This window comes from Phoxinus phoxinus (assembly GCF_949152265.1).
Source record: "Phoxinus phoxinus genome assembly, chromosome: 16".
In the NCBI taxonomy this organism is placed as follows: domain Eukaryota; kingdom Metazoa; phylum Chordata; class Actinopteri; order Cypriniformes; family Leuciscidae; genus Phoxinus; species Phoxinus phoxinus.
Window position 1 is genome coordinate 1,411,266 of NC_136891.1, and position 16,006 is coordinate 1,427,271.

At 38.6% G+C, this 16,006-nt stretch overlaps 1 protein-coding gene across 3 annotated transcripts; it reads left to right on the plus strand.

The window, feature by feature from the left end:
• The first annotated feature begins 170 nt into the window (after positions 1–170).
• Positions 171–16,006, plus strand: slc25a29 (solute carrier family 25 member 29). 3 transcript variants are annotated; one of them, XM_079639559.1, is made up of 5 exons: positions 171–322; positions 353–510; positions 5,200–5,243; positions 7,467–7,550; positions 13,244–16,006. In XM_079639559.1, the coding sequence occupies exons 2-5, from the start codon at positions 483–485 to the stop codon at positions 14,006–14,008; spliced, it is 921 nt and encodes a 306-aa protein (XP_079495685.1). In that variant the 5' UTR covers positions 171–322; positions 353–482; the 3' UTR covers positions 14,009–16,006. The 3 variants fall into 3 exon arrangements, with proteins under 3 accessions (XP_079495685.1, XP_079495684.1, XP_079495683.1); XM_079639557.1 differs by having other exon boundaries at positions 222–316; positions 362–510; XM_079639558.1 differs by having other exon boundaries at positions 171–510.

Genomic DNA, 16,006 nt, shown 5'->3' on the forward strand with positions numbered 1-16,006 from the left:
TTAACCACCCAATAGAACGAATTGGCTTGTGAATATTAACGACACGCCCTCGCCCCAGTAAAGAGTCGCCGAAGAGAGGAGCAGGAATCCTTTTTTAAATCCGTGGGTCGCGATTGGGCGCGCGCACACACACCTCCTGCGTGCATCAGAAGCCCGGACACAAATAGACAGTGAACCCGGCAGGCTGTGGTCAAGTGAAGCGAGCAGGTGAAATTTTCCACTACGACCTGATTAGTGACTCCGAGTTAGCGCAGAGCTCGTGCACGACAGCGAGTTTCTGCGACGCTTCTGCTGCAACTCTCACAGGACAGGCCCGAGCTCATCTAACTCCAGCTCATCTAACTCCAGCTCGTCTAACTCCAGCTCATCTAACTCCAGCTCATCTAACTCCAGCTCATCTAACTCTGTCCTGCTCAACACCAACTCCTGCTCAACATCTCCGAGCTCGTCTGAAGGGAAGGTTCTGGCAGCTTCGAGCAGTGATGGACTTCCTCGCTGGCTGTTTAGGAGGTGAGATCCAGCACTAGTGTATAGTACAGTATACAGTAGAGTACAGTACAGTCTCAGTGTGAATCGGTAGATTAAGACTCGGTTAAGCTCGTTATTAACCCACGTCCTGTGTCCTGTGTCCTGTGCGTGAGGGTTTGTGGCCAGCAGGAGCAAATTAGATAGACTTGTAATCAGATCCGCTCATTCATACAGTAATTAATCATGCATGTGAATAAAGTTTATTTGGAACTTCAGTAATGTAATGTAATGTACACCGATCGATGGATTCACACACGCTGAATTATTTGTAGTGGAAGAGGATGCGGGATGTCACGTGATGGAATTCTGCTTCGCTGCATTCGAACGAATGGAATGTTACATTGTGACTGATTGATTGTGACGTTCTAAATCTGGTTACAATGTCAACGTTCTTCTGCGAGGTGGAAAGATTCTAAAGGCTGTAAACAATAAAAAAAGAAAAAAATATTGAATGCCACACAAATAATAAACATGACAATAAATATTATACAAAAAAAAGACAAAAAAATAATAATAATAATTATACATTACAACAAATAGGAAAAGAAAATATAGTGTATAATAATACAAGTGAAAAAAAAATATATGAAAAAAAAAAAAATATATATATATATAAAGGAACAGGTATGAGATAATCATATAAATGGCATAAAAGCTTCGCATAAAGACCTAGTACATTTTGCTTTGCATTTTTAAAACCCCAGTAGTAACTCAATATAATATTTCATTTCTATCTGAAATAACAAAAAGTTATCCCATTTTTGTTTATGTATGTGGTATTTTTCCCCATAATTAAACCGAGATGAACAATAAAGGCCACATTTGGTGGTAATCTTTGTCTATTAAAATAAAAAAAGACATATTTTTCAGAAAAGTAAACTTTCATCCATAAGTATTTACAAAGAAAACATTCCAAAACATTTAGTTATAAATGCAATTAAAAAAATAAGTGGACAAAAATTTCTTTCTCAGTCGCACAGAAATCACACTGAACATCCACATCAGTGCGAAGTGTTTTAAAATGTACTTCACTGTACACTGTACGTCACCGTATTTCTTATGCAATATTTTTTAGGCAAATTTCCAGTCAACTTTAGAACGTCGGCTGTATTCAGTTAGGAAACGGCTGTTTAATAATAATAATAATAATAATACATTTTATTTATGATGCACTTTACATTTCCATGAAATCTCAAAGTGCTAGATGTGTTTACATCTCAACCTTTTATATGATGATGTCGCATGTAATGTAGAGTATATATATATATATATATATATATATATATATAGCTAAACGATTATACGTGCGTGTGTGCGTGCGTGTGTGTGTGTGTGTGTGTGTGTGTGTGTGTGTGTGTGTGTGTGTGTGTGTGTGTTGGGGGGGGTCTGGGGCTTCAGGGTCGGAAAAAACACATTGTGTGAATATAGTCAAAGTGAAAGCTTATGATTGATTTGTAAGTGAATATGTAACCTACAAGCCTCCTTGAAGTCCTTCTATTCTCCTGTAAATAACAGACAAGCTTGAAGAGCTGTGAAGTGTGTTTCCCGGAAGATCCCAGAATAACCCCCTCCCCACAGCCTGTCCATGTCCCGTATAAACCCCACACACACACACACACCCCTGTGTGAGCCAATCCTGCGACGGGACGGGGCTGCGCCTTGTGTTTCATTAGACCGACGCCGAGACTAAAGGAGTTGCTCACTTTCACATAAAACATCCTGAACGTTTCCTCTCCTCCACGTCATCCGAGGGGTTCATGTGTTTCTGTCTTCAGTGGAAGAGAAGTGCAGGTTTGTGAGGAACACACTCCAGGGTTCCCGCGGGGTCTTAAAAAGCCTTAAAAACATTGAATTTATTAATTTGGAAATAATACCTTAAAAAGACTTTAAAAAGTCTTGAATTGTGATGTCTGGGTCTTAAAGATTGTGCTGTATGTAACTTCTCCGTATTGTATTTTTCACAGACAATTGAATTAATTGTTGAGTTCTGATTTTCGATGTTTATTGTTCAGGGGTCTCTCAGTTCCCCATGTTCCCAGCATGGAATAAGTAGCTAGCTAATGTTAAAAAACAACTTAACATTGTTCGGCAAACTTCCTTGGGGCCTACCCAATGTTTTTATTTGTCACACCCGATTGGCTTCTCATCTTTTACCCATTCCACATTTGAAAAATAATGAACATCTTGACACATGAACATCTTGACGTGGAGGAGAGTAAATGATCAGGAAATCTTAATGTGAAAGTGAGCAACTCCAGTAAGTGCTTCGTGAGTGCGGCAACACGTTCTGTGGTTGAGCCGCACCGGGTATGTGTGTGTAGATGATGTGCAGACCCGTACGGCGTCATTAAAGAGAGTCGGCACGGTAAACCGGTCGGTGGATGTTGCCGTACGGCACTGGTACTGGAGTCAGGGTTGTTGTTGTTGTTTTTGGCTGAATGAAGAAGTTAAAGATAGACGTACAGTAAATATGAGTATTGTCCGTGTTTTGGTTTGATATGACGTGTTTATACTAAAATACTGCAGGAATTCAGACATAATTCACCTTTGGCTAAGCCCCGCCCCCCTTAGTTACTGTTGCTACCTCCGACAACTTCATCTGGGCTCTGGTTTGGTATCAACATGGCTTATGCTGTGACGCTCTTCCTGCTGAACTTTTATCAAACTTTTATAAAGCAGCAAATAAAGTGTCTGATGGAAGTAGGCAAAAGTGTGCGTTCGAAGGCAACAAGACATACCGGAGAAACGCAAGCAACAACAAGATCCAAATAGAGGCAAAAGCATAACGGTCACAGTCAAAACATGAACCGCCGCATCATATCCTAATGGAGACGGAGACTGGGACTCACAATATCAGGAGCAACTCTGTTCATGCAGAGCTGGGTCTCTATTCACTTCTATAATCGTTATTACAAAGCAAACGGACTACGCGAGTATAAAGTTGTATTTATTAGCAGCGTGTGCTAGCGTATCAACAATTAGGATAGAACCGAAATCATGACCTAAACCAGCATAAAACTGTCTAACTAGTGTAACTTCACAGAAAGGTTAAAAGCTAAATGTATCTTAGAGCAAAAGTGTGTTGTTGATCTTGAGGGGTTTCGCTGACTGAGGACGTCCACACAGTTTAATCCAAAGACGACACTTGTCAGGATTTGACTTCGGTTTTGGGAAGGGAAAAACGGACACCGCCTCCAACCTCTCTGGGAAACGTGTTACAAATGCCCCAGGCTCAACGTTTAACCATATTTTTAATAAAACTACGACGGTAATAGCCTGCCGAGACCAAAAATATGAGCCTCTTGTGTTAAAGTCAATGGAGCGCTGTGAAGAAGTGTCGGACCGCTGTGGAGCTCGTTCTTGGCTGCGCTGTGATTGGTCAATCTACATTCTAGGGCGTGGCTTAGCCAAAGGCGAATTAATATTTCTAAATCACTTTCAGCACAACATGATGTGCCGGTTAGCAAAGATTTAAATTTATATATATAATTTGTATGTTTTTATGCATTTATATATATAAATATATTATATTATATTATATTCCTTATATATATATATATATATATGTATATGTGTGTGAGGAATATAATATAAAAAAAATATATATAATATAATTGTATATAAATGCATAAAAAACAAACAAGTTAATATGTATAATATAAAATGCGTGCGTGCCTGCCTGTCTGTCTGTCTGTCTGTCTGTCTGTCTGTCTGTCTGTCTGTCTGTCTGTCTGTCTGTCAGTCATGTGAGATTTACAGTCCAACAAGTGTTATAAAATATATTTTTTCAATAAAACCCAGAACTGACTCTGTTGTGCATGTATATCTGTGCTTATGACTTATATTGTTTCTAGCGCTGCGCAACGATTAATTGGATCCAAAATAAAAGTTTTGTGTTTACATAATATATGTGACCCTGATCCCAGACCAGTCTGGAGCCGCACGGGTATATCTGTGGCAATAGCAACTATACACTGTATGGGTCACAATTATACATTTTCCTTTTATGCCAAAAATCATGAGGATATTAAGATCATGTTCCATGAAGATATTTAGTAAATGTCCTACCGTAAATATATAAAACATGTATTTGTGTGAGTGAATGCAGCACAATCGTGAACATAAATGCACAACTTTAAAGGAGATTTTCTCAATGTTTAGATTTTTTTGCTCCTCAGATTCCAGATTTTCAATAGTTGTGTCTCGACCAAATATTGTCCTATCCTAACAAACCACACATCAATGGAGAGATTATTTATCCAGCTTTCAGATGATCTATACATCTCAATTAAAATAATGTACCCATGTGACTGGTTTTGTGGTCCAGGGTCACATATATGTGTGTGAATACTGTGTATAGTTATTTTGTATACTGTATATAAATACACATATACACATGCAAATATTTCTTAAATGTATATGTATTTATACATAATTTATATTGTATATATAAATAACAATTTTTTCTTAAATATATACACGTATGTGTGTATTTATGTATACCAAATAAGTATACACAGTACACACATTCATAATACTGTCTCACATGAATATTGAGTGTTTCTGTCATCAATCCTCTAAAGCCGTGTGTGCGTGTGTGTGTGTGTGTGTGTGTGTGTGTGTGTGTGTGTGTGTGTGTGTGTGTGTGTGTGTGTGTGTGTGTGTGTTCAGGAGCCGCTGGTGTTCTCGTCGGTCATCCCTTCGACACGGTGAAGGTACGTCATCGTCCGTCACCTGAACCCGCTGTTGATTTCTCCTCAGACCACAGAGCAAACACTTCTCTGCTATTTCTGGTGCTGTTGACGAAGCGCGGCCGCGTCTGCCGGTCAGATCCGTTTCCCGGCTTACACACGGCTTCTGGCGCTACAGAACACACTCTGTTAAAGGATTAGTTCACTTTAAAAAAAAAACGTTTGCTGATAGTTTCCTCACCCCGATGTCATCAAGATGTCCATGTCTTTCTTTCTTCAGTGGAAAAGAAATGCAGGTTTTTGATGAACACATTTCTCCATATAATGGACGTCAATGGGCCCCAAACGGGTCAAGGTCCAGATGACAGTGTCAGCGCCGCTTCAACGGGCTTTAAACGACACCAGACGATGAATACAGGTCTTATCTAGCGAAACCATCGTCATTTCAAACATAAATAAAGAAGTTTAAGTTTTATAAGCACAAGCGCTCGCCTTGCTCTGTTCTGTGATGCGCGTTCGTGACGTCACGTAATACGCAGTTACGCTGTAAAGGTCACGCTTGACGAGTCAGTGTTTACAGATGTGCGGAAGGAGGACCATACACACATATTCAAATGTCGTTGTGTCAGTTTATCGGTTAAATGCCCATCTCATGTGTGTATCCTGGTGTTGGAATATTAAAAGCCTAAAAGAAAATTTTCGTCAGGACAGAAATGTTTTACTTCTCACAGAAGCGTGACCTTTACAACGTAACTGCGTATTACGTGACGTCACGAACGCGCATCACAGAACAGAGCAAGGCGAGCGCTTGTGCTTATAAAACTTAAACTTGTTTATTTATTTGTGAAATGACGATGGTTTCGCTAGATAAGAGCCGTATTCGTCGTCTGGTGTCGTTTAAAGCCCGTTGAAGCGGCGCTGACACTGTTATCTGGACCTTGACCCGTTTGGGGCCCATTGACGTCCATTATATGGAGAAATGTGTTCATCAAAAACCTTCATTTCTTTTCCACTGAAGAAAGAAAGACATGGACATCTTGATGACATCGGGGTGATGCTAGTGCTACTAACTACCGATAGTGATGCTGCTAACTTAGGGATGATATGTTGTGAAATGTGAATTGCCTTGTTTATATGTTTAATAATAATAATAAAATAAAAAAATATATATTAGTATTTTATATTTGTATATTTATATAAATTAATTTTAGTTATACAGTTAAAACATTTTTTTATATAATTATTGAGAGTGGCCTTATTATAGAACAAAAGTCTCACCATTTCCCAAACACAATTATGATGTTCTCATTATACTTTTATGAAGCCGATATGACAGACTTGCTCTGCACATGTTTTTCCTTTTTTGAAGCAAGTAAAAAATGTTGTCATTATTTATTGGCTTTAATATATCGGCCAAATTTTCTTATCGGGCCGATGACTATGACTTTACATTTATTTATACATTTGTAAAAATATAAATTTGTCAAAATTTATATAAATATATTGTGTGTATACATTTTTTGTGTGTATGTGTATATATATATACATGCATACATATGAATACATTTATTTATATTTTATATTTATATGTGTGTTATTTATATAAAGTGTTTATATACATAAATACATTAAGTTATCATTTTTAGTGTGTAATATATATATATATTACAAACATTTATTATTCAATATTATAAATTATTATATATTATGGTTCAACTGTTCATTAAATAAATTATATCTAATGCAAATTTGTTCATTAAATAAATTATATCTAATGCAAATTTATGTTGTTTTTTAAATTTCGATTTACAATATCACTATTAATACTGCTGTTAGATACCAAAAAAAAAAAAATCAGTAAAACACTCTTTGCTTCATTTGTTTTAATTGTTTATGTATCATTTGTTTTGATGATTCTTTCTTTTTTTTTTTACTGTCTTTTACTTGTCTAGAATATTCAGGCCCATCCTTCATGGCAGAACTTAAGATAACAAGTGAATGATTACATTGTTTTTTAATAGGTCGTAATGTATAGCATATAATCTTTTTTACAGGTTTATACAGTGTTATATTCATTTTTATCCAGTGACTCACAGAAAGTTTGTTGATTTCTTCTTCTAAAGTGTAAAACTCCAGCTTTTGCCTCCGCCAGCCGTGGTGTGAGCGCTCGCGTGCGATAGCTAGATAAACTCCAGAGGTGTGTTGGGTTTACTCTGGGTTTGCTGTAACCAGACGGTGTCTCTGCAGGTCCGGCTGCAGGTCCAGAGTGTGGACAAACCCATGTACCGAGGAACATATCACTGCTTCCAGTCCATCATACGCCAGGAGTCCGTGAGTGCTCACTCTTATATTCTCATCCGTACATGTGTAATGATGACACGAGTATCTCAGTTTCACTCAGTCTCAGTTTCATCATTAATCCTGTTACTTTCCTGTTTATTATGTGAAGCGGCTGTATATTTTACTGTATAAAGTACTAAATGTGACCATAAGGCATATATATTAAGATATTATACACATTTACTTTATGATTTTCTGTAAATCTGCTTGAAAAAGTTCTATATTTAACTTGACATGATTTCACTCTACTGGGAAATGTAAACCATTCTGTGACAAATGGTTTTTGTTGTTTATATAATATAATGTTGATAATATAATATTTCCATTAATATTTAAATGTGGACCTTATTAAAGTCTGACCTACATCACAGCCATGTTTATTTTATATATTTAATATTTTAATATATTGTTAACTTTTATTATAATTCTCAGTTATTATAATTATACACATTTATTTTTATAAATATATATATATGTGTGTGTGTGTAAATATTTATATGTGTGTTTTTATTTATATATTTCACACAAAAAAAGCTTTTTTAAGAAATGTATATTTTTTATTCAAAAAGGATGCATTAAATTGATCAAAAGTGACAGTAAAATATATCAATGTTCCCACAAAAATTTTTTTTTCAACACTGATAATAATCATAAATGTGTCTTGAGCATCAGATCATCATATTATCCTGATTTCTGGAGGATCATGTGACACTGAAGACTGGAGTAATGATGATAAACTCAGCTTTGATCACAGGAATAAATTACACTTTACTATATATTCACATAGAAAACTGATGATTTACATTATAATAATATTTCACTTTTTCATTGTATTTTTGATCAAATTAAAGCAGCCTTGCGGAGTAAGAGACTCTACTTACTGACCCCAAACTTTTAACAGTAGTGTATATATAAATTAAATGTATTATTATATTACGTGGTTGCATTTTTAAGGAATTATTCACTATATTGAGTAAAATAAGAAGCTCCATATTACTAACTATTTTTTCCACTGTTCACTCTGACACCGAAACCCGAATCTGTGTCATGTATGTGATAAAATCTTCAAATCTAGGCCACATTCAACTGCGGTGGAAACACTTTATTTCTACAGCGCTTTATACAGTAATAATGCTCTCAAAGCAGCTTCACAGTTATCAACGGAAACAACAGGATCCGTGATTCAAACTTCACAAGACTATATGAGAGTGATTACAGTTCTGCTGTAAAGCAGCTCTACAACACAATAGTGTCATTGAGCGCAAAACTTTTCAGTTTTTTTTCTAAATGCCGACAAAAAACGATTGCGAATTGATGGCGTTTCCATTAACCGATGTTATGCGACTAAAACTTGAATTCCTCTCGCGATAATCCTTCCAAACATCATGGCGACGGATGTTGTAGGTTTCTGTAAATCCCAGTCGCCGCACTGGCCATTATCATTAATGTGTGTTCTCCATCATTAACCCTCAGGGGTCTGAGGTGTTTTCTGGGTCCTGGAGGTGTTCTGACATGCTCTAACATTTGTGCTTATTTCTGTTACTTGTGACATTTTCATGGCTAAGGTCTTATTACACTGCATTCAGCACAAACTCTGCTACAATAATATGTCAGCAGCATGTATGTAAAAGTTTGTAGTTTTGAGATAATAACATTTATGCGTGGTTTGTGAAAATGACCCAAAAAAAAGTCACTAAAATAATGTCATGAAACACAAACTAATTATTTCTTCGCAAGGCTTTTGAAAATTGTATCACGTAGCCTAGAATATTTGCTCCAAAACTATGTGAAAATCATCTTGAATACTCATTCAGATAAGACAATATATTGATTTAAAATTTGTATGACATGTTTTGTGTAAGAAAGCTTTATGCGAGGAGGCGTTAACCACCATGAATATTGAGTGTTTCACACCTGAGAGAGACAAAGAGCCTCCCACAATGGCCCTATTAGGAGCTCTCAGGCACTATCATTACATTACCTTGCACAAAGAATGAGGAGATTTAAAAAAGAACGGCTTTTTGATTGTTTGAATTTATTTACAACAAAACATAATCCAAAGATACACAACAAATGGCAAAAAGCACATTATTTAACACACTGAACTAAAGACAGAGACTTAACCAGTCACACACCTTTCCTTTCCTGAAACATAGTGCATACCTGTCATTTCCAAGGTGTTTGATTTTTCACTTTACCTCCTCATGCTCATGTTGAAGTCAGCAGGACGGGTAGCTACCTAAAATATATATATATATAAAAAAGCTGTGAGCATGCTGATATCAAGAAGAAACCAGGGCTGCATGATTGTGGGAATACATTTTAGATTTCTGGTGAAAATTCCTTTTTAAAATTTACAAAATACACACACACACACACACACACACACACACACACATACACATATATATATATATATATATATATACATATATATACATTTGTTGTGCCTTGTAGGCATACCTGCAGGGCTGAATCAAATAATAAGAACAATAGTATAGCAGGCATCGTTAAAAAGGAACACTTCAGTAACACTACACTAGAGGAAAACATATTGATTATCATATGTTACTTCAAATGTTTACAATCGATATGACGTTATGAAATGAGATTGGAGTAAAATCATGGTGCGTTTTGCTTTTCAAACGCACGTCGCGCGACTGACTCAAACACACAGCGCGTGCAGGGAACATTCACTGAAGCATCGAGCAACAGTTCAATGGCAATATGAAGTTTATGCAACAATAACACTAACTAATATAATTCAGAATTATTTCTTACCTTAAAATCGTTCTTGTCTTCAAATCGCGATCTTCTTCTTCAGATGTAAACCCAATAATATCACAGCATGTCTTCCAAACTCGACGCCTGCAGATGACTGATAAAGTTTGCCGCTTTGTTGTTGAGGTAATGGGGGCGTTCGCGCGACGCATGGACGATTTGCATGTCTATATGTTTTGTGCGTGTGGGTGTGGTCACATTAAAACTAATGTGGAAGGGTTAGAGAAACTGAATATCTTGTTGGTTTTATACAAATTACTTAGAGAATATTTGTTTTCGTTTTGAATCAGATAATTTAAAACTACACACTTAAATGATTATAAATATATAGAGCTCACAAATGTGTGACAAATATTCGCTGAGTTTTTTAAATGTTTAGAGACGTGCTCAAGAAAAAAAAGTTCGCGAGACAGAGAGGCAGAAAGCACACCCTGTTTAATTTCTTTATTTTACAAAAGCACAACGTTTTGTTTTGATTGTAAGTGGACACATACAAAAGTAGACATCTCACAGATTCTTTTTTCATTTTTATTAAGTCTGTATGACCATATATGACGGAGTATTTTAAGTTTATTCAGCTGCTATGTGAAAAAAAACGCGCAAATCACGCCGGCGTGATTGCCGACCCCAGGGGGTTAATGTCGAGGACAGACTCTTATACTGAGAGTGTTTCTGTGTTTCTCACTCAGTTCTGCTTCCAGGTCGTGATTGTGGCGTTTCTTTGAGGTTTAGAATCCAGTATTCCTGTAATTATTCTGTCTTTTATGAGTTTAATAAAGAACTGAGTCTCGTCTTCTGTCCGAACACACGCGTCCTCTACGTCAGGAGACTGGACATGCGCAAACACTGTTTCCAGTGCAGGTTTGCGACAATATTTATTTTTCGAATTGCCTGAAAAACCTCCTCAAACCGCGAGCGGAGAAACTATTTTGCGATAAATGGGGAGTTTTTACGAAATAAGCCATTTCCATTACCCTTTAAATTGCGCAAATTGAAAATACGCCCAATGGAAACACGTCAATTTCGTAAAAACTCCCATTTATCGCAAAAGAGTTTTTACGCTCTCATGAGGAGGTTTTTCTGGAAACAGTGTTTGCGCATCTACAGTCTCCTGACGTAGAGGACGTGTGTGTTCGGACGGAAGACGAGACTCAGTTCTTCATTAAACTCATAAAAGACAAAATAATTACAGGAATACTGGATTCTAAACCTCAAAGAAACGCCACAATCACGACCTGGAAGCAGAACTGAGTGAGAAACACAGAAACACTCTCAGTATAACACCGTGTCCTAACCAGACGCGATGCGATAAAATCCAGCGACAAATAATTTGTCTGTCCACACCAGACGCGACGCGAGATGCGTACAAATCAATCAAAACCCACAGCCAATCAGAACAGCGTGTGGGTGGAGTCTCGCAGCGAGTGCACATCCAATCAGAACAGCGTGTGGGCGGAGTCTCGCGGTAAGTGCACAGCCAATCAGAACAGTGTGTGGGCGGAGTTTCTCGGCGAGTGCACAGCCAATCAGAACAGCGTGTGGGTGGAGTCTCACAGTGAGTGCACAGCCAATCAGAACAGCGTGTGGGGGGAGTCTCATGGCGAGTGCACAGCCAATCAGAACAGCGTGTGGGTGGAGTCTCATGGCGAGTGCACAGCCAATCAGAACAGCGTGTGGGGGGAGTCTCATGGCGAGTGCACAGCCAATCAGAACAGCGTGTGGGTGGAGTCTCGCGGCGAGTGTACAGCCAATCAGAACCGTGTGTGGGCGGAGTTTCGCGGTGAGGGCACAGCCAATCAGAACAGCGTGTGGGTGGAGTCTCACAGTGAGTGCACAGCCAATCAGAACAGTGTGTGGGTGGAGTCTCACGGCGAGTGCACAGCCAATCAGAACAGTGTGTGGGGGCGGAGTCTCGCAGTGAGTGCACAGCCAATCAAAACAGTGTGTGGGCGGAGTTTTACGGCGAGTGCACAGCCAATCAGAACAGTGTGTGGGCGGAGTTTCGCGGCGAGTGTACAGCCAATCAGAACAGCGTGTGGGCGGAGTCTCGCAACGAGTGCACAGCACCAGAGAGTACCGTAATCTTGACGGCACTCGCAAGAAAATGGATAAGTAGCTACATACAGTAATCAAATTCACAAATATTACACCATTGAAACATTATTCAAATATGTAGGTTGAGTTACTAAAACAATCTTTGTCAAATAATACTCTTGTTTCTTCACAGTTTGAACGTTCTTGTTTCCATTTGTTTAATTTCAAGATCTGAGGTGAATTATCCACTGTTGCTTTTACAGCTCAAAGCTGGAGCACTAAATGATATTCAAAGTCACATGACACGCTTTTAACATTAAATAAAGCACATAAACAGCAGCTGAGATTATCAGTGCCACACTTTGTGTTTGTTGTTCCAGCGCGACGCCACAGAAAAATAGAAACCGTTTCTAAAATGGAGTCGTCGTGTGTCGCGGCTGGATAGGACAAAAACTCTGATTAACATGGAAAAGACGCTTTTATCGCGCGTCGCGTGTAGTTAGGACACGGTGTTAGAGTCTTTCCTCGCCATTAATGCGTGATAACACGCATTAATAACCTATAAAGTATAAACCTACCAACATCCGTCGCCATGATTTTTTGAAGGATTATTGCGAGAGGAAAATAAAAGTTTTAGTCGCATAACATCGGTTAATGGAAACGGCGTCATTTCGCCATCGTTTTTTTGTCGACATTTAGAAAAAAAACAAAAGTTTTGCACAAATCTGTAATGGAAACGCGCCTATTGACGTATTTTCAATTCGTAATTTAAATTTGATGGGTAATGGAAACACGGCTTCTGTTACTGTAATCTCCTATTATCACTTTGAAACTCTCCATATTCTCATCATGCTCCTCCTCCTCCGCAGATGTCTGGCCTTTATAAAGGCATTGGTTCGCCCATGATGGGTCTGACCTTCATCAACGCCATCGTCTTCGGCGTGCAGGGCAACACCATGCGCAGGCTGGGCGAAGACACGCCCCTGAACCAGTTCCTCGCCGGCGCGGCCGCCGGCACCATCCAGTGCGTGATCTGCTGCCCGATGGAGCTGGCCAAAACCCGGATGCAGATGCAAGGAACGGGCGAGAAGAAGTCGTCCTCACGGAAGGTGTACAAAAACTCTTTGGATTGCCTCGCTCGCATTTACCAGCGTGAGGGAATACGTGGCGTCAACCGAGGAATGGTCACGACGCTAATCCGGGAGACGCCAGGATTCGGCGTTTACTTCCTAGCGTACGATCTCCTGACGCGCTCGCTTGGCTGCGAACCGGAGGATCCGTATATGATTCCCAAACTCCTGTTCGCTGGCGGGATGTCGGGAATCGCGTCTTGGCTTTCCACGTATCCCGTTGACGTGATTAAATCCCGGCTGCAGGCTGACGGAGTCGGCGGGAAGTACCAGTACACTAGCATCGCGGACTGCACCAGGAAGAGCATCCAACGCGAAGGTTGGCGGGTTTTTACCCGTGGACTTACTTCCACTCTCCTCCGGGCCTTCCCGGTCAACGCGGCGACGTTCGCCACGGTCACGCTCTTCCTTTTATACATGCGCGCGGACGAAGCTCCTAAAGATTGCGAAACGGCTCCTCATCACGCGCCGATGCAAACGCAAACCCATCCGTCCAGTCTGTGAGTAACTTTGACTTAGTTGTGAAGTATAGCACTTCTCCAATCATGGCTGTTACTAATCAAACAGTTGCTGTGCGTTGCGCTCGTCTGTCCACTGTAAACGCACTCGCGCAACCCTGTACAATACAATAATGTAAATATATTTTTTTACATATTTAATAACCGGTTCCCTGTCTCTGCCTTACGAGAACAGCTGAACGTGAGCATCCGACGTCTGAGCGTGAGAACCGGCGTCTTGATGTGATCGACAGCTGTCACTGCTGGCACCTGTGGGTTTTTAATTGGCAGAACTAGAAAAACTTGCTTTGAATTTGGTATTTTTTTTTTGCTGAGTTGAAGAGAAACGAGTGTTTAGACAAATTCCTCTTCGGTAACTTTAGTCTGGGCGGACCGCATTCTTAAACCCAAGGCTGTATTGTCATAGGTCACTTTGGGTTTTCCAGAGATGTACTCTCAACCCCACCTAGACATTGAGTAATGTGATTCTGGCGCTGGGGAATTTAGTCTTAGTTATTATGATGTTTTTATTCTTTTAGTCAAAATCTCCTTTTATAGTTGAAGCTGCACTCTAAAAAAAAAAATGCTGGGTTGTTTTAACCCAATTTTGCGTCAAATATGGACAAACCCAAACGTTGGATCAAAAATGCAATTAAAAAATGGCTGGGTTTGTCCATATTTGACCCAAAATTGGGTTAAAACAACCCAGCATTTTTTAGAGTGGTGAAATTGCCTGAAAGGTTGCGATATCTTGACCCAGTGTTAATCTGATCTCATCTTGTGCAATGAATATGGTAGACTGACACCCAATTATGTTTGCTAATCTTTCCCAAAAGTTTGTGGTTTCTACTTGAATTATATTGGCTTAAATAAAACCTAATTTGGTTAAAAAAAAGGTTTTTGTCCACAAATTTACAGGTGAAACTGGAAAAATTAGAATATGGTGCAAAACGTTCAACTTATAAAGTGACACTAATATATTATATAGACTCATTACATGCAAAGTGAGATATTTCAAGCCTTTATTTGCTATAATTGTGATGATTATGGCTTACAGCTTATGAAAACCTTTTCACAATATTCTAATTTTGGGGTTTTCATAATCTGTCAGCCATAATCATCAAAATTATAACAAATAAAGGCTTGAAATATCTCACTTTTCATGTAATATATTAGTTTCACTTTTTAAGTTGAATTCCTGAAATAAATGCACTTTTGCACCATTTTTCCAGTTTCGTCTGTAGTTCTGTCCACCTCAATGCAATACTGTCCTCGTCCATGTGTCTCCTACCCACAGTTTATGATGTATGATCAACTAAATGAATGCAATATTTGCATGTTTTCTGTAACTTATTGAATTGTTGTGATATCTGGCCCAGTGTAACCATCTATACTGCTATTGCAATGAAAACGAACTGTTGTGTTTAAGTCGCGTCTTTTGATTGACGGAAGCATGTCGGTTGTCTCTGATTTATACTGTAAATCAATATATATTTTATGTTTGTGCATATATATATATTATACTGAGGCTTGAATTTTCTCTGCATATTGAAATATGTGTAAGTACAATTGATCATGTCAGACTAAAACATGCAGTGGAGGAGAAGCGTATTGAACGGACAGAGAAGGTTTGCAAAGGCTTTTAAAGAAATGCTGCTCTTTTGTAATGGTTATGGATTGTATTATGGAATGTAAATATGTAGTATTCGATTAACAAAGGGAAGTTTAGAGAGATGCTTTGAAACATGTGTGTGTGTGATATCTTCTGTGAGAAATGTAAATAACTTGTATTTTACTGAGTTGCAGAAGTGTTGAAATGATTTTAATTAGAATAGGTTTAGTTTTTCTTTTTCAAGTTTGTCGTTCCTGCTGAAGAGATGGTCAAATGTTTGTCCTATTTTTGTATGAAATGCTGCTCCCATTTGAAATGTGGCTGGCCTGAAACAATTTTTAAATTGCTTTTGGTCAACTAAAACAAAATGTGAAAATAAACGGGATAACTGAT